General features: G+C 42.0%; 1 protein-coding gene across 1 annotated transcript; it reads left to right on the forward strand.

Annotated features, from left to right (window-relative positions):
- The first annotated feature begins 21 nt into the window (after positions 1–21).
- MAPDA (N6-Methyl-AMP deaminase) lies at positions 22–19,847 on the forward strand. The gene is made up of 10 exons (XM_075897732.1): positions 22–846; positions 5,065–5,195; positions 5,828–5,888; positions 7,399–7,486; positions 8,169–8,250; positions 11,977–12,103; positions 13,289–13,369; positions 14,711–14,846; positions 16,850–16,950; positions 18,359–19,847. Exons 1-10 carry the CDS (start codon positions 796–798, stop codon positions 18,551–18,553), a joined length of 1,053 nt encoding a protein of 350 aa, XP_075753847.1. The 5' UTR covers positions 22–795; the 3' UTR covers positions 18,554–19,847.
- Positions 19,848–23,792: the final 3,945 nt, after the last annotated feature.

Raw genomic sequence — 23,792 nt, forward strand, 5'->3', positions numbered from 1 at the left:
TCTAAATGTCACTATTTTTCTGACACTAATGAATGTCACTGTGAATAAACTGCAGCTCTGAATTCCTATCAGTTAAAGGAGCAATGGAAGTTTAAATGGCAGCTTTAATGCAGTTAGGTATCCATTGACAAGTAATATTTTTCTGATCTGAAAGGTATAATCTGCCCAATCAGTGCCCCTGTTCCAGACTGCCAGTGAATTGCTAATACTGCTGAGTTGACTATGGTTTATGTTTTTGAGGCTGTATGCGACTAAACAGTCACTAATGGGGTGCTGCAATTGCAGGGAACGAGATACTGGTTCCAAGTTAGTGCTGTTGTATCCTAATGCTCTGTGCTAGTTGGAACGAGGCCCTGCCTGTTGGCTCGCAGAACACTACCCATTGGCTCAGTGCTGTGGTATTGAGTCCCCCTCTGCTTTTCCCTTACCTGCGGTTTGGTTCTACGGGGCTGCTTTGTCTCGTGTCCTGAAGCTTACCAGGCGGTCCCTAAGAAGCACGATGCAGGACTATGTAGCACCGGAAGAAGCACAGTTATTCAGGCTCAAGACAATAGCCCCAGACTGTGTTCAGCGCTGCGGGGTTTGCTGCGCTAGCCCCAGCCTGGTCCCTAGTCCCGCGCGGCAGAGCAGGTAAGGCCGGCTCCCTGCCTACCGCTCCCTGCCGGCTACACAACACATGCAGGTGCGGGCGCGGCCCCTGCCCAGGCCCGGTGCGCGGCAGCAGCCCGCTGCTCTCCCCCGCCTCCTGGGCGGGGCGGCGGCTCCAGCTGTGGCGCTGCCATGTGACCTCGCGCTATGGCGGACGAAGAGCGGCAGCTGCGCTTTTACAGGGCGCTTCCGAAAGTGGTGAGAGCGGCGGCCGCGCGCTATTCCCGGGCTGGGGCGGGCTGCTCCCGGGCCCGGCAGGGCGTGGGGCTCAGGCGGGCCGGGGCTGGCCGCTGGGGAGCCAGGGCGCGGTGCACGGCACAGGAGCGGGGTGGCTCTGTCCCGAGAGCTCTCCTCTCTGCTCACGCACCCACCTGTGCTGAGAGCAAATCAGCCAGCACCGCTGGGCGCTGGTGCGGGGGCTCCGGGAGAGCGGGCCATCCAGAAGTCCTGTCTGGTTGGTTTTGGGCTCCCATAGATTTCCCCACCTTCGGTTATCGCGGGGCAGGCACTGAACGTGTTTCTTTAATGGCTGCACTGTCTGTACCGCCTTTGCAGAAAAGAGATTCACTCACTTTGACAGTTCAATTCCCCCGCAGCGTGCGGGTTTTCCAGCCTCCTTAGGGCTCTGAAGTCCGCACCACTAGACCTGTTCGTGTGCCTCTAGGAGTAAATCTGATCCTTTTGTCTCTGGTCGACGGAATTGGGGTGGAACAAGAGGAGCTGATCTCCCGCAATGGTGCTGGATTCTCCATGCCCTAGCATGCACAGATCCTCAAGGATTTTACACAGCTGAACTGCAGCTGTGATGTGGAGCTGCCTCCATCACTTTCCTCTCTGCAAGACTCTCTGCATTCCTGATTCTCAAGCAAGGGTGTGTGTACCTCTGGGGTATGCAGAGGTCTTCCAGGGGATACATCAACTCATCTAGATACTTGCCTAGTTTTACAACAGTGCACATAAAAACCACTAGGGAAGTCAGTACAAACTAAACTGTTATGCAATGACTTGTTTATACTGCTCTGTGTACTATACATTGAAATGTAAGTACAATATTTATTTTTCAATTGATTTATAATTATATGGCAAAAATGAGAAAGTAAGCATTCTCAGCAATCGTTTGTCTTGACACTTGCTTACAAAATACAAGTCATTTTTCTAAAATGAGGTGAAACTCGGGTATGCACAACAAATCAGACTCCTGAAAGGGGTACAGTAGTCTGGAGAAGTTGAGAACCGCTGCTCTATATCATATATCACATTATTGGGATTGGTGCGGGGAGTGGAGGTGCAGCTTTCTCCTTATTCAAAATAGGAACCACTTGTAAAAGCAGCCTGCAGATCAAATGCATTCTACAACCACTAAAAGAGTCTGAGGACAAAACTGGTCAGCTGTAGATCTTTATGACCAGTGTATTTGAACAAAAGCAATTTCTACACATCTTTCAAGGAAAAGGTCCAACCAAACCGCTTGTGGTGCCCTCATACATATGTTAGCTATCGTGTATTTGTGTAAACAAGTAACTGCTGGATTTTTTTTAGTGGTTACACATTCATTCATGGGTCTGGGAGGGCAGGCTGGAGTCAGTGCTTGTGGGCAGCTGACTTTTAAGCTGGGTCCCCATGAGTACCAGATCCCAAATGTCTCCTGCCCCCTCACCCCCAATAAAGAGGCAGCAACCCAGGGGGGCAGGTGGCTCCGTGAGAGCCGATATGCATGGGCAGCGTGGAAGGATTGTCTCCTGCCTGCCTTCCCCCCCATATGCTTCTGCCTCTGAGAGGCAGCGAGGTGGGGGCTGGCTCCCTGTGCATATCAGCTCCCATGTGGCTGCTTCTCTATCAAAGGCAGCAATGCGTGGAGGGAGGGGCAGGAGGTGGCTTTTAAGACAGATTCCCCTGACCACCTGCTCCTGCCTGCCCCACCCCCACACTGCTGTCTCTGTGCAAGGCAGCAGAGAGGAGCAGCTGGTTCTGCGGGAGTCAGCTTAAATGCTGGTTCCTCACAGACAACGGCTCCCATTTCCTCCCACCCTTCTTCTGCCTCTAATACAGAGGCAGAAAGGGAGGAGTGCGTTTAATGCAGTGTTTCTTAAACTTTTTAATACCGAGGAACACCAAACAATTTTTTTTATGGGGAACCCCAAGGATTTTTTGTTGGGGGGGGAAGGTAGGGGTGGAAGGTTGGGGGCGGGGAGTTATTGAGGGGGGGAAAAGGGTCGGGGGGAGTTATTGAGCCAAAAAAAAAAAGTTGCATGCCCCTTTAAGGGTAGCCATTTTGAATTCTGTTCTCTATGGCACATCTCCAACTGTGCGCCGTGGAACACAGTTTAAGAAACACTGGTTTAATTAATGCTTATCAGTTAATCGTGTAACTGACAACATGTTAACAACCCTAGTTCATAGGACGTCGTACAGCCTTGTTGTCATGTTTATTTGTCCTAAGGTTCTGAATTGGTTTCAATCACAGCTAAAATGCTTGTAGACTGACTCCTTATTAGGGGTGTACAATCCTGTTTAATCAGTTAACTGGTTAAACATTACATTTAACCAGTTAGCCATATAAACGGGGGTAAGTGGGAGGCTTGACTGGGCTGGAGTGGCCCCTTTCCATGGGTAAGGACTGCTCCAGCCAGGCTGGAGTGTCCCCCACTCGCAGCAAGGCGGGATGCTCTGGCCAGGCCGGGTCCACCACACTATGGACAGAGGTTGCTCCTGCCCAGCCAAGCTGGAATGCCCTCTATCCACGCCAGTTAACCAGTAAGCATCACGCAGTAACGTTAACCACTGACATCCCTATTCCTTACAGTTCTTTTTCAAGGTCTGTAGATTTATTTTGCAGGTAAATCAATTCAATTTATTTTTTTCTCCTGGAAGCCACTTCTGTAAGTCTGCTTCTGATAACAGTATTTGCAGCATCTTAAAGGGTGTGGTCTGCTACATTCCTGGTATCGTTTGCTATATGTTCCTGGAACTCTTATCAAGCTCAACAATTCTGGAGTCACATAACAACAGACGTCATGTCCACCATTTAAGTGTTTATTCATTAAAATGGGCACCAGGTGCATGATACAAAACTGAGATTATTTATATGCTATTACTACATTTTGGGGCTTCCATTGCTAAAAGGTGTTTTGAAGGTACCCGTGAAAACTGTATTGTCTCTTTGTTGTTGGCAGATTCTCATTGTTCTGATGTATGAAATCAGGGCTTCTTGCACCAGAATCTGATGCTCCCGCTCAGGAATAAGCCCTTTTGCGCAACTGTTCTTGCACAAGAGGCCAGTGTAGACAGGCAACATGAATTTCTTGCGCAAGAAAGCCCTATGGTTAAAATGGTCATCAGAGCTTTCTTGCGCAAGAGAGCATCTACACTGGCATGGATTCTTTTGCGCAAAAGCACATGCCAGTGCAGACACTCTTCTGGAAGAGTTTTTGCACAAGAACTCTTCCGCAAAAGAGTTATTGCGCAAGAAGCTGCCAGTGTAGACGTAGACGTATTATTGCTTTGTATAGTTCAACGGGTGCATATTTTAAAATATTTTACATAAATAATCAGAATTTCATCATAATTATCAGTCAAGTTTTTTGTGAAAACATTTTGCCAGGTTGAGCTCTAATAAAAACAGATGCCCAAAGGAAGGGGCAGGAGAGTGAAGATGTGTGGGACAAGTTAGGTATTTTGCAGACACGTTTTGAAGTAAGATGGAGGAGCACAAGAAAACTATTCCAGGTGACAGGGACAGCAAGATTGGGAAAGGTCAGAGATGAAGGATCATTTGCTAATTTTGTTTTCTGTTTGTAGATAGAAGTGAGAGCTCCCTGTGCTCTTAAGAATATTAGAAAGGAAGAATATGTCTAGGTAGAAAAAATACTCCTTTGTTAGTCTAAAAAGAAACTATGAACCAACAGAGTTGTTGACTCGAGTCCCACGCCTTGAACTCGAGTCCAACTTGAGTCGCCTAGGTGACTTGACTTGAGACTCAACTCGGGTTCATTGTTTTTGACTTGAGACTTGACTCAAAAGTGACTTTAGTGACTTGAGACTCGACTTGAACTTGACAATGACGACTTGAAGACAACACCGTGAACCAATTTAGGCTCATATTTGACCCATTATAAATCAGATGTACTCATGTTGTATTTTTTTCAATCTTAAAAAGATCTGTTTTCCCTCCTTCCCCAACAGTTAATTGAGACTGTAACACACTTCACACTGCCGTCTATATTCTTGCTTACATCACTGCTAATGTTCCCAGTGCAAAGTAAATAAGACAATTTCATTTGGGGAATTGGTGTATAGAAACCCAAATCAAAATTGTCATTTAGTATTGATAGGGAAGTCTTTTTTTTTCAATTGAAATTAAATATACCACTGTTTAATATACCACTGTTTACCTCTCTTGGTTTGTTTATAACTTAGGAGCTCCATGCCCACTTGAATGGCTCCATCAGTTCTGTTACCATGAAGAAACTTATGGTCCAGAAACCATATCTTCAGATCCATAATAGAATGACAATGATTGACAAGGAGAAGAAAAGGACTTTAGAAGAGTGAGTATCTAAAAATTATTACCTTAATTCCTCCCCCCCGCCCCAGTTCTTTCTGAATATATTGAGATCAGTAGAATCTGTAGAATCAGTAGAATCTTGCACTGTGACTATAGAAAACATAATTAAAATTAAAGGTTGCATTATATAATTGAATTAAAGTTCCAAGTAAAATCATTGAGGAAAGTATTGCTTTTTAAACATATCTTTAGGGGAAGATAGATTTTCATTTTAAATCTGTGAAGTCACTTCTTGCTTGTGTGCAAACTGAACACGTATCCTTGTTACCTTATTGCTTTGTCTTCATTTTAATCAGATGATGGGAAATATTTACATAGAGCATGGGCTCTTGAGAGAAAATGTAGTCATGCAAGATTTTCTTGTTGGGCATGAATATAGCCAGTAACTTAATCTCTGTTTTTCTATATGTTCTTAATAAAAGCTTTATGCTATAAATGCTATACATTTAATCAATACAGAATTAGTAGTTTTTAAGTCTAGGAAGGACAATAATTATGATTGTCTGTGCTGCAACAAAGACAGTAAATACTGTTACTCAGATAAGGGATTGCAATTGGGAATGCTTATTCCACCAGTAGGCTTTATATGCTTAGCTTTTTCATTTTTTGTTGTAGATGTTTTCAGATGTTTAAAATCATTCATCAGATTACCAGTAGGACTGAAGATATATTAATGGTAAGTTATACAAAGTTTTGACAAAATCAGAGCATTTCTCTCTTCATAAACAATTCCTTGGAAAGGTAGCAAGAAAAGTTATTGCACTTATGTCTGTCTCCAGTATGTGAAGATCAAATTGAACTGGCTGTAAATTATTGAGCTCAGAGATTCAGTAATATGTTACCCATCAATGGCATTTTGGCATGTCAAAAATTCTGTATTTTCTTCAGAGTAGTGAACTACCAATATTAGACATCAGTCTGTGCTCCAAGTTGGTTGAACTGATGATAACTTATGAATGTGACATTCATTCATATTTACCTAAGCTCTACTTTAGCAGAGACTCTTAATACTACTTTGTCTCAATGTATATGCAGAGTTTCATACTAGAGAAGCACTGTGTTCACTTTTGGGTCTAACACAGATAGAGAGAGAAAGAGAGAGAGATTGAGATCTACTAGTGGGAAAGCCTATCACAGGGTGTGGAGTAGGGATGTTAAATATTGGTTAATTGAATAGTCGAGTAAACACATGAACTCTTACTGGTTAGTCGACTATCCTATGGTACCCAGGGGCGGGGCTGGCAGCCAGTGCACTCTGGCCTCTTTCTTGAGGAGCCCTCTGCTACTCCATGCTGCTGCCTCTGTATCAGAGGCAGCAGTGTGAGGTGCCAGGCGGGAGCTGGTCCTCAATGAGAGCCAGTTTAAAAACTAGCTCCCCTTGCAGACTGACTGCCTATTGCCCAGTGGTGCTGCCTCTATTAATGAGGCAGCAGCACGGGGTGGCAGCAGCCCCTGTCGAGGGGACATCTGAGCTCCCGGACTGGGCATGAGCCAGAACTGAAACTTGGCTGCCTTCCCATGCGGCTTCTAATACACTTCAAATGAAGAGCCACAGCAGGGATAGGTCCAGGACCAAACATGAGTCAGGACTGAGCCGGGCTGCCTGTCTGCCTGCCCACCCAGCTCCTAATACACTTTAAATGCAGAGCTGCAGTGGGGTAGGTCCCAGACCTGTCGCAAGCCAGGAGTGAGGATGGCTGCTGGCCAGCCTGCTAAAAAGTTTACTGGTGGGGAGTGAGGGCAATGTGTGGCTTCTATAGCATTAACCTATACGCTTTTGCTTATCGGTTAATCGACTACATTATCACATCCCTAGTGTGGAGTGGAGAGTGGTACAAAGTGTTTGTGAACCTTTCCTCTTTAGAGTGAGTTTCAGGCAGCCAGTGCAATCCTGAAGTGCTCAGGATGACTGCCAAGGAAGCAGTCATGGGTAGGGCAGCAGTGGAATGTACTGTTTCACCACGTGGCCACTAAAATCCCCATTAGCCAGAGCAGTTTTGATACCCTGATGAAACTGGGCAAAGATAAAAATAAAGTGGGATTTAGACAACTATTAATATTATGTACCTATATTTCCATGTTTCACATTGAATGTTTACATGCATGTCTTTATCTTTAAGAATCCTCCAATGTAACAGAGTATATATCTTTAATTTCAAAATATTGTATTTGCTGTTTTTAACCAGGTAACTAAGGATGTTATTAAAGAATTTGCTGCAGATGGTGTCAAGTATCTGGAGCTAAGGAGCACACCTAGAGAGGAAAATAGCACTGGTACAAAGTGTTCTGTCTTGTAATGAATATTCTGGATTGTATTATAGAACTTCTCACATTAAAAAGTTATAATTATTATGTTTGGGTAGTACCAAGTGTATTATGACCGACATGTAAATAATGGCAGTAGTCACTTTAGAAATTCAGTTGTTTTAATAAATATGTGACAAACTTGTTAAATCTTTCACACAGTGACAAATTCCTCTTGTAATTTCATTGAAACCAGTTGAACTGCTTGAGGAATGAATTTTCCCTAATTCATATATTATGGTGACCAGGTGTCTGGTTTTCGACTGGAATGCCCAGTCAAAAAGGGACTCTGGGGCATGAAGAAACCCTACTAACAGGCTCTTATGTAAAGTTTTTTTTTCTTTTCTCCACAAAATCAGAGTTGACACAATCCAAAGAGGGGCCTCGAAGTAAACATTCATTGGTAAAAACAGACTTATACAAAACCTACACTCGCTGAATAATATCAAGATGCAAAATGAAACTACCAGGATAAAATCAATCCCCAAGTACAAATGAAATATAAGATTAATGAGTAAAATGTGGGGAAAAAGTTAAAATGAAAAATATTTTTATGCTCTGCCTGGGATTTCATCAAACATAACTTTTTATAATTGGTCCACTTACATCGACTCAGATCAGATGTGCATATGCTTGTGTGTGTGTTTTATAGGCATGACCAAAAGGACATATGTGGAAGCTGTACTTGAAGGAATAAAACAGTGTAAAGAGGAAGATGTGGATATAGATGTCAGGTAAAATAACAGAAAAATCTTCTGATTTGGGATCTTGTTATGAAGAGACCGACCGACTCACCCACCCCGCACGTCTCCTCCGGCCTCCCCTCCCTTGGTGCTTGGGTCAGGTTTACAGATTATGAACAGTGGGGAGAAATTTGTAAAGAAATCAGATGATTTTTTTTTACTTAAAACTCCATGGATTTGGCTAAGGATTTGCACACACATGATTGTACACTTTAGATATTGAAACATGTATTTTATTAACCCTTTTACTAAATAGGGAGCAAAACTAGCAGAGATTTGAAAAGTCTCTATTATCTGCAATGTTTTACAGCAAAAGCAGCGTTCTCAGGAGATATCAGACTAAGGGCCTGTCTGTATCACTTCAATCATACAAGCATAGTTAGAGCAGTACAACTGTCCTACTGCCGCCGTCCAGTGTTGATGTAGTTATAACAGTGTAAAGGTGATTTATACGAGAATAGGTTATTCTGATATGTGGAGGGGAATATATTATATTGGTCTGGAGCATCATTATACTCGCATAATCGCATCCATATGAGCGGTTCTACTGGTTTAACTAATTTGTTTTAAAAAATCAACTCCCTAAGGCCAGGTCTACACTAGACCTGGAAGACTGGCTTAAGGTATGCAACTCCAGCTACACAGACTACGTAGCTGGAGTCAGCTTACCTTAAGCCAAGCTTGGTGCCATACACACTGCGGGAGGCTGATGTGGGCAAATTCTCCTGTTGACTTGACTTCTCTTATTCCTTGAAACTGCGAGGAGTACAGGTGCCAGCCAGAGCTGCCCTCAGCATTTGATTTACAGGTCTATACTAGACCCACTAAATTGACTGCCAGAATGTCGATCTCTGGCGTGGCGAGTGAAGATGTGCCCTAAATGAATTAGTTGTATTGGGACAATAGCTGTGTGTAGAATAGGCCTTAGAAAGATATTCCAGTTTCTATTAGTAATTTAACAGATAGTATAAACTTTAATTTTAAATTAGCTATCAAAAGTCAACGCAATAATGGGGATGTTTGATCGGTAAGCATACAGCACTCATACATATGAAGCTCACTGGTGTGCGTATCAATTAACTATCCTTTGCCAGTTAAGTCTGGTGGTGACTAAGGATATTAAAATGCGGTTAATTGACTAGCTGACTAGTCGATGGAATTTCTATCGGCCAGTCAACTAGTTGATAGGCACTTGCACATTCCTCCTTTAAAATGTTGGGAGGAGCCCTGGTGGGGCTCTTGTACATTTCAAAGGAGGAATGTGGAACTCCGAGTACAGCCCTGTGCCAGCGGGGAGCCCCGCAGCTGCCCCTTTGATTTGTGCAGATGCGTGGTTCAAAGGGACAGCCGCTGCACAGCTTGGCTCCCCTGGGCTCCTAGCAGCATGCAGCATAGCATGGAGCCTGGGGTCAACAGGGTCCTCTGAATTCCCCGCTGACCCCGGGCTCCATGGCTTTGAAATACACAAGAGCCCCCGCTGGGGGCACCCGCATTCAGCCCTGAGTCAGTGGGACTTCCCGCTGGCCCTGGGCTGCATGCGGAGTTCTGCATTCCTCCTTTGAAATATATGAGAGCCTCAGCGGGGGCTCTTGTACATTTCAAAGGAGGAAGGCAGAAGTGCCGGTCGACTAGTCAAAGGACTACCCAATAAGTAAATGCTTTAACATCCTTAATGGTGACTAGCTGTGCAGCCCTGGCCATGGGGCTGGTGGGCCAGGCTGTGGGACCCTAGCCACAGCAAGATCCCACGGCAGGATCAAGCAGTAGGGCAGGCAGTGAGACTTAGGTTAAAACAGTTAACTGGTTAAGGGCTATCATTTAACCAGTTAACCATTTTATCATCATAATCACCAATATAGCAGTAATATGTGTCTGTCTTTCTATTATAGAATGTTAGTAATTTTCTTTGATACAATGCAGTAATCACAATGAGAGTACTTCAGCCATTGAGTATTTGTTTTGCTAATTACTGCACATTGAGCTGTTATTTTATGAACGTGCTTACTTTGACCCTCTGGGAAAGTTGCTTTTGCTGTGAAATGGCCTTTCAGTCTTTTACCATGTGCAAACTTTGAGCAATTTTATTACTTATTAAACAAAAATCCCACAAACAAAAAATAAGCAAACATAAAATTACCAACCCTAAATAAACAAAAACTGCTCACAAATATATTGGACAATTTTTTAAAAAGTTTAAATGGTTTTAAAATGACTAACCTATCCCAGTGGAGTTAATGTAGGGAAAAAACACATACTGTTTGTGCAGACAGCATCTGTTTAGCTGTATTAAGGAGTACTGGTTATGATATACTGTTTTCTTCTGTGTTTCACTTGTTTCTGATGATTAAAAAATCAAAGAGCACAAAAGATGCAAACCAATACAAAAATAAGGTTTATTAAAACCTCTCTGAATTGTTTGTAAATCAGAAACATGGTAACTAAATAGTGTAAAACCCGAAGAAGATAAGCGCCCGCTTGTTTAGGGATCCAGCTTTATTTACTCTTTGGGAAATTGCCTAAAAATCTGTCCTAAAAAGTTGTCCTTGGTTCTTGACCTCTTTCATGGCTTCCTGTATACTACCTAATGTATAGGCCTACTTTTTTCAGAGGGTTGCGATGGTGCATTTGCAGAAATACACATTTTATACCCTGAATGGGTAATTGCATCCCCCACAGACACACTAATATGTGAACAGAGTCCATTTTTTTCAGTCTAAAATTCAAATGTGTCTTTTCTGTTTGCTACATGTTGCATCTGCCTTTGAAAATTTGGACCAGAAAGGTGGGTTTTTAGAGAGGGTGGGTGGCAAGATACAGTGTGCCTTTCATAATGGAGGTGTCATAACAAACTAGCTAGATATAAATGTGACTTAAGATACATGTATCATTTCTAGATCATTGTTGTTATATCATAACAATATAATGCTATGTTTCTATTGTCAGCCTTTGTAGAGCCAATTAGGAGGTTCCTTAGTATCTTATGCATTGGTCTTAATATCTTCTGCCTGTACCTGAGATATAGGGTAGCAGAGGTCAAGTTCTAAGCTCTTTGTGGAAGGGAAGGGCTGAAATTTCTGGACTAGCAGGCCTTGCTGGCTAATCCAGAAAATGGCATTGATAGTAGCTGCAGAGAGAGAGAGTTGATATCCGAAAGTCAGTATATTGGTGTGCAGAGACTAGTAGCCAGACTGTGTGACATGATGCAAGTATAGGCAGTGGCTGGAGGGATATTGCTTGTCCAGAGGGCAGAATAACTCTTTGCTGTGTCTTACATGAGAGGTGTACTTTTAAAAAAGTATTTAGAGGGCCTTCTCTGGAATTGCAGCTGACCATATCTTTTCTTTCCCATGGCCTGGAAAAAAGATGGTTTGGTTTTGATATGAAAAAGGAAGAACCAAACCATACCAATAAAATTATTAAAGCACAATGAAAGAAAATCAGTTTATCCAAAGTGAAGATTGAATTCCAATACCTTGTATTCAGCTGTGTAAATCCAGTCCTGTGTTTCAGTGTCATATCCATCGTGTCTATTTTTGCCTCAGTCTGGCTGGAAGGGAGATGCCATGAACGTGATGCTGGAATTAGAGTGGACATGCATGTGGATGTCAAATGTGCTTCTCTGCATGCCCATAATTGCCACCAGAACTTTAATTTTGATTGTCAGTCACCTTCTATCACTTGTTCAGTCTGATTGTGAGATGTACATCTCTATTCTAGGTTTCTAATAGCAATAGATAGAAGAGGTGGACCTACTGTGGCCAAGCAGACTGTTAAACTTGCTGAAGAGTTCCTCCTTTCCACCGATGGGATTGTGGTAGGGCTTGACCTCAGTGGTGATCCCACCGTAAGTTACTTCCCTTGAAGATGGATACTTTTATTATTGTAATGATTATAGTATCACATTTTATTTTTACTTTATTTTGGGTAATTTTCCTTTGGGGCATTAACTGTTCCTGGCAAGGGTTAAGAATTATTGTGTTCCCCGCGCCCATAAAGCGTTATATTAAATGAGTGTAGATGCATTTTGGAGTGACTTTGCCCTCATCTGAAGATATTGGCCAACACTGAAAGCGTGGTATGTTGTTGTTAGTATTTAATTTGTTCTAAACAAATATAGTATAAAGTATTATAATATAGTATAAAGTATTTTTCGAGCATAAAAAAGGCACACAATCTAAAGACAGAAGAGCAGACAGCAGTGGTCAATGTAGTACAGTACTTAGGATTTGCCGAGCAAAATCCATTGTCCCATCTTCCATTTTTAGGCCAGGTCTACTCTAGTGGAGAAAGTCGAATTAAGATACAAAATTGCAGATATGTGAATAACACAGCTGAAGTCAATATACTTTAGGTCAAATTTCTGTGGCATCTGCCGGAGGTCGATGGGAGAAACTCCAGATGTGGCTTCACCAGTGCCTAATAGAGGGGAATAATCACTTACCTCAAACTTCTAGGAATACTGCTACTAATGCAGCCCAATATGATATTAGTCTTCTTGGCAATAAGGACACACGATTAATTTATATCCAGCTTCTTATTGTCTGCAATCCCCTGGTCCTTTTCTGCAGAATTGCTGCTTGGCCAGTCAGTCCCCAGTCTGGAGCAGCACATGGGATTCTTCCATCCTGAGTGCAGGACTTTGAACTTGTCCTTGTTAAACCTCATCAGATTTCTTTTGGCCCAGTCTTTCAATTTCTCTAGGTCACTCTAGGAACCTCATCTTTACCCTCCAACATATCTTTGTCTCTCCCACTTCCCATAGTTTGAACTGCAGGCCATGTAGTCATAAAATACAAGCATCTGGTGTGCTGCTGTTATAAAGAAAAGAGTTTAAAGAATATAGTTCTCAAATTGAAGTGAAAAGACTTGATTGTTTGTATTTGTTATGATATGCCAAAAGAAAAATGATTAAACTTAACTGTTTTTGAATGAAATATATATGAATATTCTGAAACTTCATAATGATTTTGTAATTGGAAAGAGATAATTTACATACCCTGATATAGAATGCATTTTTTTTTTCTTTAAGGCAGGACATGGCAAAGATTTTTTTGAACCTCTTTTTGAAGCAAAAAAGGCAGGCCTGAAACTGGCATTGCATCTTTCAGAGGTAAATTCTTAATGTTTGTGCTAACATTTTTCTGCAGCCTCCTTTAAATAAAAATCTACTTTAATTAAAAGTAATGTCTGTAGATTTTCAAGTTGTTAAGCTGAAGTAATGTTGGTTTGTGGCATTTTGAAATCTGGTTGGAAAGGAGAAATGTAAAGTAAACACTCTAATATATATATTTTAAAGGGGGGGGGGGAAACCACAATGAACCCACACCCAACCACATAGCCAATTGCCAGGTAACCTTGACTAAATGTCCTCTCTCTTTCTAGGGAACCGCAGAAAGAATTAGAGTAACATACTTTGCCTTTAAATCTACAAGATCCATACATGATTTATTAAATTATGAAAACAAAGAGGACCTCAGTATCATAGAGAAAACCCTGATTCAAGAGTATGAATAAGTCATGCTTATTAAGGGTTATTGGAGGAACTGTTGGCCCTAATTTATTGATATTTCAGATATATAACAATTCACTGAAATTTACACACATATTGACCAATCTTTTGCCTCTCACCTGATGTATACCTGGAACTCACATGAGTAGTTCTGTTGACAGGAGCCGCATGGAAATAGAGAACAGTAGAGTGAGTGCATTCCACCTAGTGTGCTTTGCTTCCCCCGCTGCACAACATCAGGCCCTCCCCATGGTGATCCCCAAAACCATGTCCTCTGGGACAGGGAGCTATAGGACGAGAGGGTGGGGTGATGGCAGGAAGGGCTTGGACTTGGGGACTGGTAATGGACAGCCTCACCTGCCCCAAACCAGAAAGAACGCCTTTCGGTCAGGAAATGATGGCTGAGAGTATTAAGGAATTTTTTGCATAGAACTCTTGTGCAGTGCTCTGAAGACGTACTTCTGAGTGTTTCACCTTCTTTCTATCTCTGGTTGTGTAACGTCTCTGTTCTGCAGTCAGTTTATCCATATATGATTGGAGATAATTATAACCTTCATTCACTATGTGGTTGAGGATTATTTCATTAAAGTTTTTAAAGCTAATTGAGGTGCCCCAATTAAAAGTATTTCAGAAATGCAAATAACTAATGTAATCTGTCCTTTACTCCACTTTTCAATTAGTGCCTTTCCATCTTCCAGTTCAAAATGAAGACCCATTTTCTGCATCTCTTCTTTCTCCAAAGCATAACTAAAACTAATTAGCAGACACACTTGTTTCTCATTTTCCTTGTTTATAAAATATCTGAATACAAAATAAACTAGAACCCGGATTTGATTTGGAGCTGACTTAGGACTTTGATTATTCAACTGCATTATGATGCTGTTAAAGACTCTGTTTTTCTTTTCTTTTTTTTTGGGGGGGGGGGGGTTGTATTCTGTTTAGATACCAAATAAAGAAGAGGAGACCAAAATTCTCCTTGGCCTGCCTCCAGACAGAATTGGACATGGTACATTTCTCAACTCTGTAATAGGTTCAGAGGACCTTGTGCAGCTTGTGAGACAGAAACAAATACCTATAGGTAAGAAAGAAGATTTAAAAAATGCTTGACATTTGATAAAATGTGTCTCGCAAATGACTCAGTAAATTTTAGTTTATTTACATCGCCCAGAAATAAATATGGAAAGGTATTTGTGATGTGGAAATATATAGCTACTGTGAGAAGATAACTGATGCATATAGTGTACGTCTAATGCTGCTGCTTTTCATCTATCTATCTATCTATCTATCTATCTATCTATCTATCTATCTATCTATCTATCTATCTATCTATCTATCTATCTATCTATCTATCTATCTATCTATCTATCTATCTATCTATCTATCTATCTATCTATCTATCTATCTATCTTTATTAGAGAGTTTGTGTGTCTGTCCGTCCCTCCGTTTCTGAATCCATTTGTTCAAGAGCTCAGTTTAAACCGTTACAGCTAGGACTACCAAATTTGGTATGCAGCTTCCTCTTATCCTAACTTAAAGCAAGGTCGGGTTTGGTTGTGTCAGGAAAACAGGATGTGCCTAGAATCCAATTGTTTTCCATAACACAGAAAGGGAGGGAGCTGAGAGCAGGGACAGCTATGCTCCACAGTGAACACTAGGGCTACTGAGTGTAGGGGACAGTTATATTGCAGAGTGACTGCCAGGAAGAGAATGGTCAGCTAGGGCCAGAGCTCTCCAAATTGCTGACTACTGGCCATGGGTAAGTGGCCCTCCTTACCTCATTGCTTCCCTGCCCACAGCCCTTGGACCAGCACCAGATGAGGGAGGCTTTGCTACCCAGCACTCCCTTGCCCCTTGGGAGTCACAGCCCCCCAGGAGCTGCCAGGGCTGGACTTTGCAACCCCAGTCCCCCGCCACCCAGGAGCTGTTGGGGCCATGCCACCTGGGCCCTTAGAATCATAGAATCATAGAATAATAGGACTGGAAGGGACCTCGAGAGGTCATCGAGTCCAGCCCCCCGCCCTCAAGGCAGGATCAAGCTCCATCTTCTCCCCATGAGTGCTGCTGGAGCTGTGCCAACCTGGGCCTCTCCCAAGAGCATGGGTCAGGCCCCTTTCCCCCACAAGCTGCTGGGGCCACACAGACCTTGCCCTCTGAAAGACTGTTGGGGTCAGGACCAGCACTGCAGTCCCAACCACCCCCTGAGGAACTGAGGAGGGTTCTGCCAGTTGCTGTGCTGTTGGGTGGCCCTGGTGAGCCTCCCCAGACCTCCCTGACCTCATTGCCCACCCCGTGCCCTGAAGCCTGCACCCTCCCTCCCCTTCACCCTCGAAATCACCCAATTCCCTCTTCTGAGACCCTCCTCCTTTGCCCTGAACCACCCCCCACTAGGGATGTGAGCAGCTACTTGAGTAGTCGACGCCCAGTAATCTTAGGCTTATGAGAGAGTTGAGTCACTACTCGACTACTTGCTTCCCCCACCTCCTGGCTGCAACAGGTGGGAGGAAGCACAAGCCAGTGTTGAGGGGAGCCGGCTTAAAAGCTGGTTCCCCCCGGTACCATCTCTACAGTGCGGAGGGGGTGGGAAGGGAGGCAGAGCCGCAGTGGTCCTGGAGCCGGCGTAAGCCGGGACTGTTCAGTCCCAGCTCGTGCCGCCCCTGGGAGCAATCACCATTGTAGCTCTGCATTTAAAAATTAACTTTAACTGGCTAACTGACTAAATAGGGTAGGTGGGTGAGGCTGCTTCCCTCCTCCCCACTGCCACAGCTCTCTTCCCCACCCCCCAGCTGCCACTTCCAGCCCGACAGGCAGCGAGCTGCTCCCAGGTAACAGTTAAGGGTGATGCTTATCAGGTAGCCAGTTACCCGTTCACATCCCTCGTTTGAATATATTCTGAGGTGATATATCCAAAATATTGTAAAAGTCATGACTCCCCACACATTTATAAAAAACAGGTAACGTTGAACTATACAGCTCATGTCTGAAATAGATACATTAATTTACACACAGATAATATTTTTTGGTTCTGTACATATCCTTGTTTTTTTTTCTTTTAATTCAGACTTTTTTCCTTTTATCGCTTAGAACTTTGCATGACGTCGAACTTCAAAAGTCAGACTGTACCTTCCTGTGACAAACACCATTTTGGATACTGGTACAACTTGGGCCACCCTACTGTACTTTGTGTAAGACATTTTGATAGAACAAAATACCTTTAGATGCTGACCAAACAGAATATGGAAACTGCAGATAAGTTTCCATAAGATAAATAAGCTCTTAAGAGAAATAGCTCTTGTATAGATAGTATCAGGTCTAACTGGACTGGAAATTTCTCTGAACTCACAAGAAATCCAATGCTCTGTTTAGGGAGAAATATATAGTAAAAATCTAGGAAAATCCTTGTTATTCAACTTCTAATTTTTAATGAAGAAATAAATCCTACTAGATCAAAAGGACATGAAATTTGAGGTCTATATAGGTTTTTATATGAACCAAGGAACATTTTGCTTGAACACCTTAGCCCCTACATTTTTATTTTTAAATTGTAATTCTTTGTCGTTATTTTCATGTAATTTGAAGTACATTTTTTGCTGCATTCAGAGGAACATATAGGACCTTTCTTGTAGGTAATTAGCCCTGATCCATGAGATGCCAAGCATCTCAGCTGCCTTTGCCAGCATCTATAAAAACATCCAAGTTAGAAAGCATCACAATGGTCAGGTTAAATAAGGTAAATGTAGGGACTTCTCATGAACCCACACAAGAGCCCTGGCTTGGTGAGGAGGGACTAACTTAGTCCTTAAATGATCCTAATTTGAACATTTCAACTGGAAACACTTGTGTAATTGTTGTTATTTATTGTGTTATGGTAGCAGCCCAAGGACTGTAATCAAAGTCAAGGTCTCATTGCACTAGACTAGGCACTGTTGTACAGGATGTCACAGACCCTGTCCCAAAGATAAATAATAGAAGAGCAGATGCAGCTAGTAAGTATGTGTGGGTTACATGTGAGACAGGGAAGGGGAAAGGAAAACAGTTGTATGGTCACACATTTACACAAGTTGCACATGTGCATAACTTGATGGTTATGAATCATCAGAATTTCTTTGACATACAAATAGGTGCCAGCAATCCACACAACCCCTCCAATTAGTCATTAGCACTTCTCTTTAGGCATCATAATAGAAGGGTCTTGAGGAGGAAAGGCAGACACAGCTTTATAGATTAGTTTGGAGAGGGTGTTTCATGAGTAGTAGGAGACACAGAATAAAGCACAGAGACACTGGCTGTTTTATAGACCTCATGTTTTTTATAAATGAACTGTTCTTTCATTTAGATTTCTTTGTTCAACATATATTTTTGGCTGAGATATTGATAATAATTTACAATCAGTTTCACCCTACTATATTTCAGTTTACTACAGCTAGTATTTATTTTGATTGTGCTAACTTAACAGAAAGAATAAGTACTAACTACAAGAAACAGTGAAATACAGTAGGGTGAAACTGGTCGTGAATTAATTTTCTGTTTTTCAAAGCTAGACACACTGATTGTTGTTGTTTTTGTTTTTTGTTTTGTTTTCCCCCCTGCCAGACTGACGATAAAGGTGTCTTTGCAACAGACCTGTCTCAGGAGTACCAGCTGGTTGCTAAAACATTTAATCTGACGCAGTCACAGATGTGGGACCTCTCTTATGAATCAATCAACTATATCTTTGCTTCAAATAGTGTAAAATTGAAGCTAAAGGAACAGTGGCATAAACTGAAACCATGTCTGTTAAGTAAATAAACTATAGTTATGGATAGATGAAAATCGAATATACTAGCTCTGTTAATAGAGATGATCTGCCTAAGAAGGTCTGCCTTTGGCCTTTTTAATTTTTGTACAACCATAGGGCCCAGTTGTGCAACCTCTGCTGATATGAATTAAGAGCTACAGGAACAGATCCTTATTTAATCAGAATGACTAGAGCCCAGTGGGGATACAAAACTTGTATCCACATCTGTATCCACAAAAATGAGTCACAGATATCCACATTGATATCTGCAGATGCAGTTACGTGCTGATATAAAGTGGATACCTGCAAATTTGCGGGGTTCTAAATAACAAAACTTTAATTTGCATCTATATCTGCAAAAAAATGAGCCATGGATTCACAGATGTGGATAATCGTGGATATAAAGTGGATATCCACAGATTTGTAGGACTCTAAGGATGAGAGGATATTTGCAGGATATCCACAGTCCGTAGAGAAAAAGTCTGAGTAAAATTCCAGATTTTTCATGTACTAAATATCTTATTCACTGGAGAGAAAGTAGGGGTGTTAGTGACTTTGCTCAAATGTGTTAAAATATTGCAACAATCATAGTAAAATAAAGATGAGTAAGAAAAGATCGCCATAAATATATAGCAATAATATGCTAAACAGTATGTATATGTGTTTCTGTATCAACCTTAAGTAGGCTCATTGAGCAGAAAGATATGGACAATCTCAGGGAGGAGAAAAGCCTTGTCAATAAGAACTTTGCACTCAGTTAAAAGTAATGCTAGAACAGTTTCTGCTAAGATGTCTGACCAAGGACTTCTGTAGGTAGTTTAATGAATACAATATGCTATCAACACACTCAGTATTAAGTGACTTATGTTGTCTCTATTACACTGGCAAGCAGAAAAAAAATCTAAAAAGAATCTCAACTGAGACGTGTATAGGATATTGTTTTTATAATGCTTTATTATAATTTAAAGTTTATTTCTTTCAATTTTTCTTAAAAAACAAAAAATAGTTTACTTGATTTTGTGTTTTTAAAACCACTGCTTTTGCTTAGGATCGGTAGATTTGAAGCATGTATATTCTACAGTAAATTATGTTGCATTGTATCATTTAGGGATGCTTTCCTTCTTTTTAGTGATACAAGTTAGAGAAATGGTCAGAGGTAAACAGGATGAGGTTTAATAAAGAGAAATGCAAAGTGCTCCACTTAGGAAGGAACAATCAGTTCCATACATACAAGATGGGAAGCGACTGTCTAGGAAGGAGCATGGCGGAAAGGGATCTAGGGGTCATAGTGGATCACAAGTTGAATATGAGTCAACAGTGTGATGCTGTTGCAAAAAAAGCAAATATGATTCTAGGTTGTATCAACAGGTGTGTTGTAAGCAAAACTCGTGAAGTCATTCTGCCGCTCTACTCTGCACTAGTTAGGCCTCAGCTGGAGTACTGTGTCCAATTCTGGGCGCCACATTTCAAGAAAGATGTGGAGAAATTGGAAAGGGTACAGAGAAGAGCGACAAGAATGATTAAAGGTTTAGAGAACATGACCTATGAAGCCAGGCTTCATGAACTGGGCTTGTTTAGTTTGGAAAAAAGAAGATTAAGGGGGGACATGATAGCGGTTTTCAAATATCTAAAAGGGTGTCACAAGGAGGAAGGAGAAAATTTGTTCCTCTTGGTTTCTGAGGACAGGACAAGGAGTAATGGGCTTAAAGTGCAGCAGGGGAGGTTTAGATTGGACATTAGGAAAAAATTCCTAACTGTCAGGGTGGTCAAATATTGGAATAAATTGCCAAGGGAGGTGGTGGAATCTCCCTCTCTGGAGATATTTAAGAACAGGTTAGATAGACATCTGTCAGGGATGGTGTAGACGGAGCTTGGTCCTGCCTTGAGGGCGGGGGGCTGGACTCGATGACCTCTCGAGGTCCCTTCCAGTCCTATGATTCTATGATTCTATGAATGTCTGTTTTGACACTGCAGGGAGTGCTTTAGTTCTGGGACTGAGATATGGATTTTGACAATGTTATTAATTTATAGGTTGATAGATCTGACACTCAGAATTACTGACAAAACAATCTTGCCATATGTTGCCCTTATGAATTTTAAGAGACCATGTTTTGCAAGCAATTCAAGTAATTGTACTAGGAATTGGGATTTAATTTCATAGGATAGGAAAGAGATGCCGTTGTGTAGAACTTTGGCCCTATTACAGTGAAAGCTTTGTTATCCGGCACTTTGTTAACTGACATCACTGCCGGTTGACATCATCAAGAAGTACTTCCTTCCCCTCACCGGGCCTCAGTCTGTTTAACCCTTTGCGTGAGTGTCCAGCACATAGTTAACCAGCATTCCCCATGAGTGCCAGATAACAAAGCTTTCACCTTACTTTAGGAAAGCCCTTTGCTGTCTGAGTTCAGGGGCCCAGACTACTAAGGGACTAAGACAGACTGCATTTTTTGCAGTGCTATTGAAAGTAGACCCTAATGAATGCTCTGAAGATATAAAGGCAATCTATTTGAATGAGCCTCTGGCTGTGCTTTCTTTTTGTTGATTTATGAGAATTGTCACAGGTAATAATTTTTTCTACCTTGTGACAGACACCCGTAACAAGATTAGGAATGTGGATTATGTTGTTGCCCTCATTGAGTAATTGTAACTTCTGCTCTACCTGGTCCAGCCAGGGTCTCAGACAATTGGTACCTTAAAAATCTTCCTCAAGGGGGAAGTCTTGCAACAGCTATCAGGATGGCTAATGTTTCAAATATTTGTGATATGTTCAAACTCCACAAGTCTAGTAAAAGACTTCCCATCTTTGGTCCCTAAACGTCAGGGCAACTTGATGTTGTGGCTGAGCCATTTGGAAAAAGGATTTACGGTGATAAAATTTGGAGATAGAGTTAAAATGTTTATGTGGCTGTGTCAGGGCTGTTCCCCGCTCTGGCACTCTGAGTGCAGAAGATGGGGGCCCACAAGAGACCTTACATACCTTGCCTCTATAGGTTCTGCTTACAAAAACTCCCCTGAGTTACAGATTCACTGACTTTCAGAGATAGCTGCCACAGCCAAGTAGAACAAAAGAAACCCCTTTCTTCTTGAACCCAGGAAGAAAGCACTTGGACTTCCTTCCCCAAGAGTACCCCATGCTCCTCTGCCACAAGAGAGCTTGGAAAAAGAAACAAAAGGAAACAAAACTGTATCTCTGATAGCTGACCTCTCAAGCTAAGCAGACATACACACAGCGACCTCCTGTTTCTTTCCAGGACATAAGAATCAAATCATCACCTTTAAAAAAGGTGATTGTATTAACAAAACAAAAAGATAAACTTGATAAAGCATACTTGGTAGTTAGGTGTTACAGAGCAACCAAGTAAAACAAATTAAAACACAGAGAACATCTCTGAGCATGCTCTTAAGATTGTGAATGGAGGAGGGAAGGCATAGAGTCACACAAATAAATTTAACCAAACAACCAAAATAAAGAAAAATGCCCTGATTGCAACTAAATACATATCTTCTCTTTATTTACTCATGATCCATTCCTAGTTCAGTCCACTTCCATGTCCCGAATTCCTTGGAGGCGTGGTAGTCCTGTCTGGGTTTAAATCATGCTGTTTTCCAACTCCTGGCTTAACTAAAAAAACCAGGCAAGGTATCTTATACAATTCAGATTTCAGTACTGTATCCAATTGATTCTTCTTACTCTGCAACCCCCCCCCCCCCAGCTAACTGAGTTTAATCCTTTAGTCACCGGCCAGCACTCCTCCTATCCATAATCATCTAATAAACCATCTTGTTAGTCTTTAAAGTGCTACATTGTCCTGCATTTTGCTTCAACTACCCCAGACTAACACGGCTACATCTCTATCACTAGGCAGGATAAGCTTTCTCATCTGTCATTAAGAATGAAGCCTCTGGCTTTTGCTAAATAATGAATGGCCTGGTAGAGGGATAGTTATTTTCTGCTGAGAAGACTCACCTCTCATGTGCTAAGAACTCTGTCCAGACAATGAGTAATGTGACCACCTAATAGCAGCTGAATGTAGGAAACAGCCACAGCTTTGTAACATCTGCTCTGTAGGGAAGGCGCTGTCCAGGCTGAGCTCTCCAGTTCTTTTCTGTGTCCCAGCAGAAGATCACTCTGACTTCTGAACTAGGGATTAGGGATGCGATCAAGTAACTGATTCCCCAGTATCACCTTCACTGGGTGATGCTTATTGGATAATTGGTTAACTGGTGCCCAAAAGCAACCCCCCGCATGTGGTCTGCTGCGGGTGGAGGGCTGTTCCATCCCCACGTGGGGCTGGGTGCTGCTCCAGCCGGGGTGGGGCAGTCCCCCCGCCCGGGATCCTGCTTAATGGGTTAAACCTAAAATTTAACCAGTTAACTGATGAAATGGGATTTAACATCCTTACTAGGGATTAAGTTGTATATTGTGATACACTTCCAGGTAGCTGCTGCTTATATATATGTGGGGAAGAACAAGACCCATACGTTGCATTTTGCTCCCACATCCCCCAGTCCTGAGGCCAAGGAAAGAACACTCTAGGCTAGGGTGAGGAGCTCTGGTACTTGTGTTTTTAGTGAATACCCTATCAACCATTCAGGTTTAGGATCCGCTGTGCCCCAGACAAAATGTACAAGTAATCTATGGAAATTGCTGTATGATCACTGGCAGACCAGCCAGAATATGACTTTACAATAGTTATAAACACCAGAGTTGTGAACTGACCTATAAAGGCTCACACCTCATTTGAAACCAGAAGTATGTAACAAAAACGAAGAAAAAGAAAAAGTGCATTTTCCTTCTGCGTAGAACTGTTTCAAAGCTGTATTAAGTCAAGGTTCAGTTGTAAACTTTTGAAAGAAACAATGTTTTGTTCAGAGTTACAAACATTTCTAAGTTATGAACAACCTCCATTCCTGAGGCTTCACTGAGGTTCTACTGAATATTAAAACTGCTGATGGGAGATGGGATGCTCTTGAGAAAAGAACAAGGGTCAGGAGTGGAGATATCATGAGGGTAAATGGAGATTGTTAGGCTATGTTGGTTCATTCAACATTTTGAACATGCACAGTGGTACGTAAACATTATGTTTTGTGAATATAAATACATACTTGTGTCCATGCGAAACACTGTGAGGGTCAGAAGCTAGCCGTTCACTTTGGCTACGTCTAGACTGGCATGATTTTCCGCAAATGCTTTTAACAGAAAAGTTTTCCGTTCAAAGCATTTGCGGAACAGAGCATCTAGATTGG

The sequence above is a fragment of the Pelodiscus sinensis genome, chromosome 14 (assembly GCF_049634645.1).
Source record: "Pelodiscus sinensis isolate JC-2024 chromosome 14, ASM4963464v1, whole genome shotgun sequence".
In the NCBI taxonomy this organism is placed as follows: Eukaryota; Metazoa; Chordata; order Testudines; family Trionychidae; genus Pelodiscus; species Pelodiscus sinensis.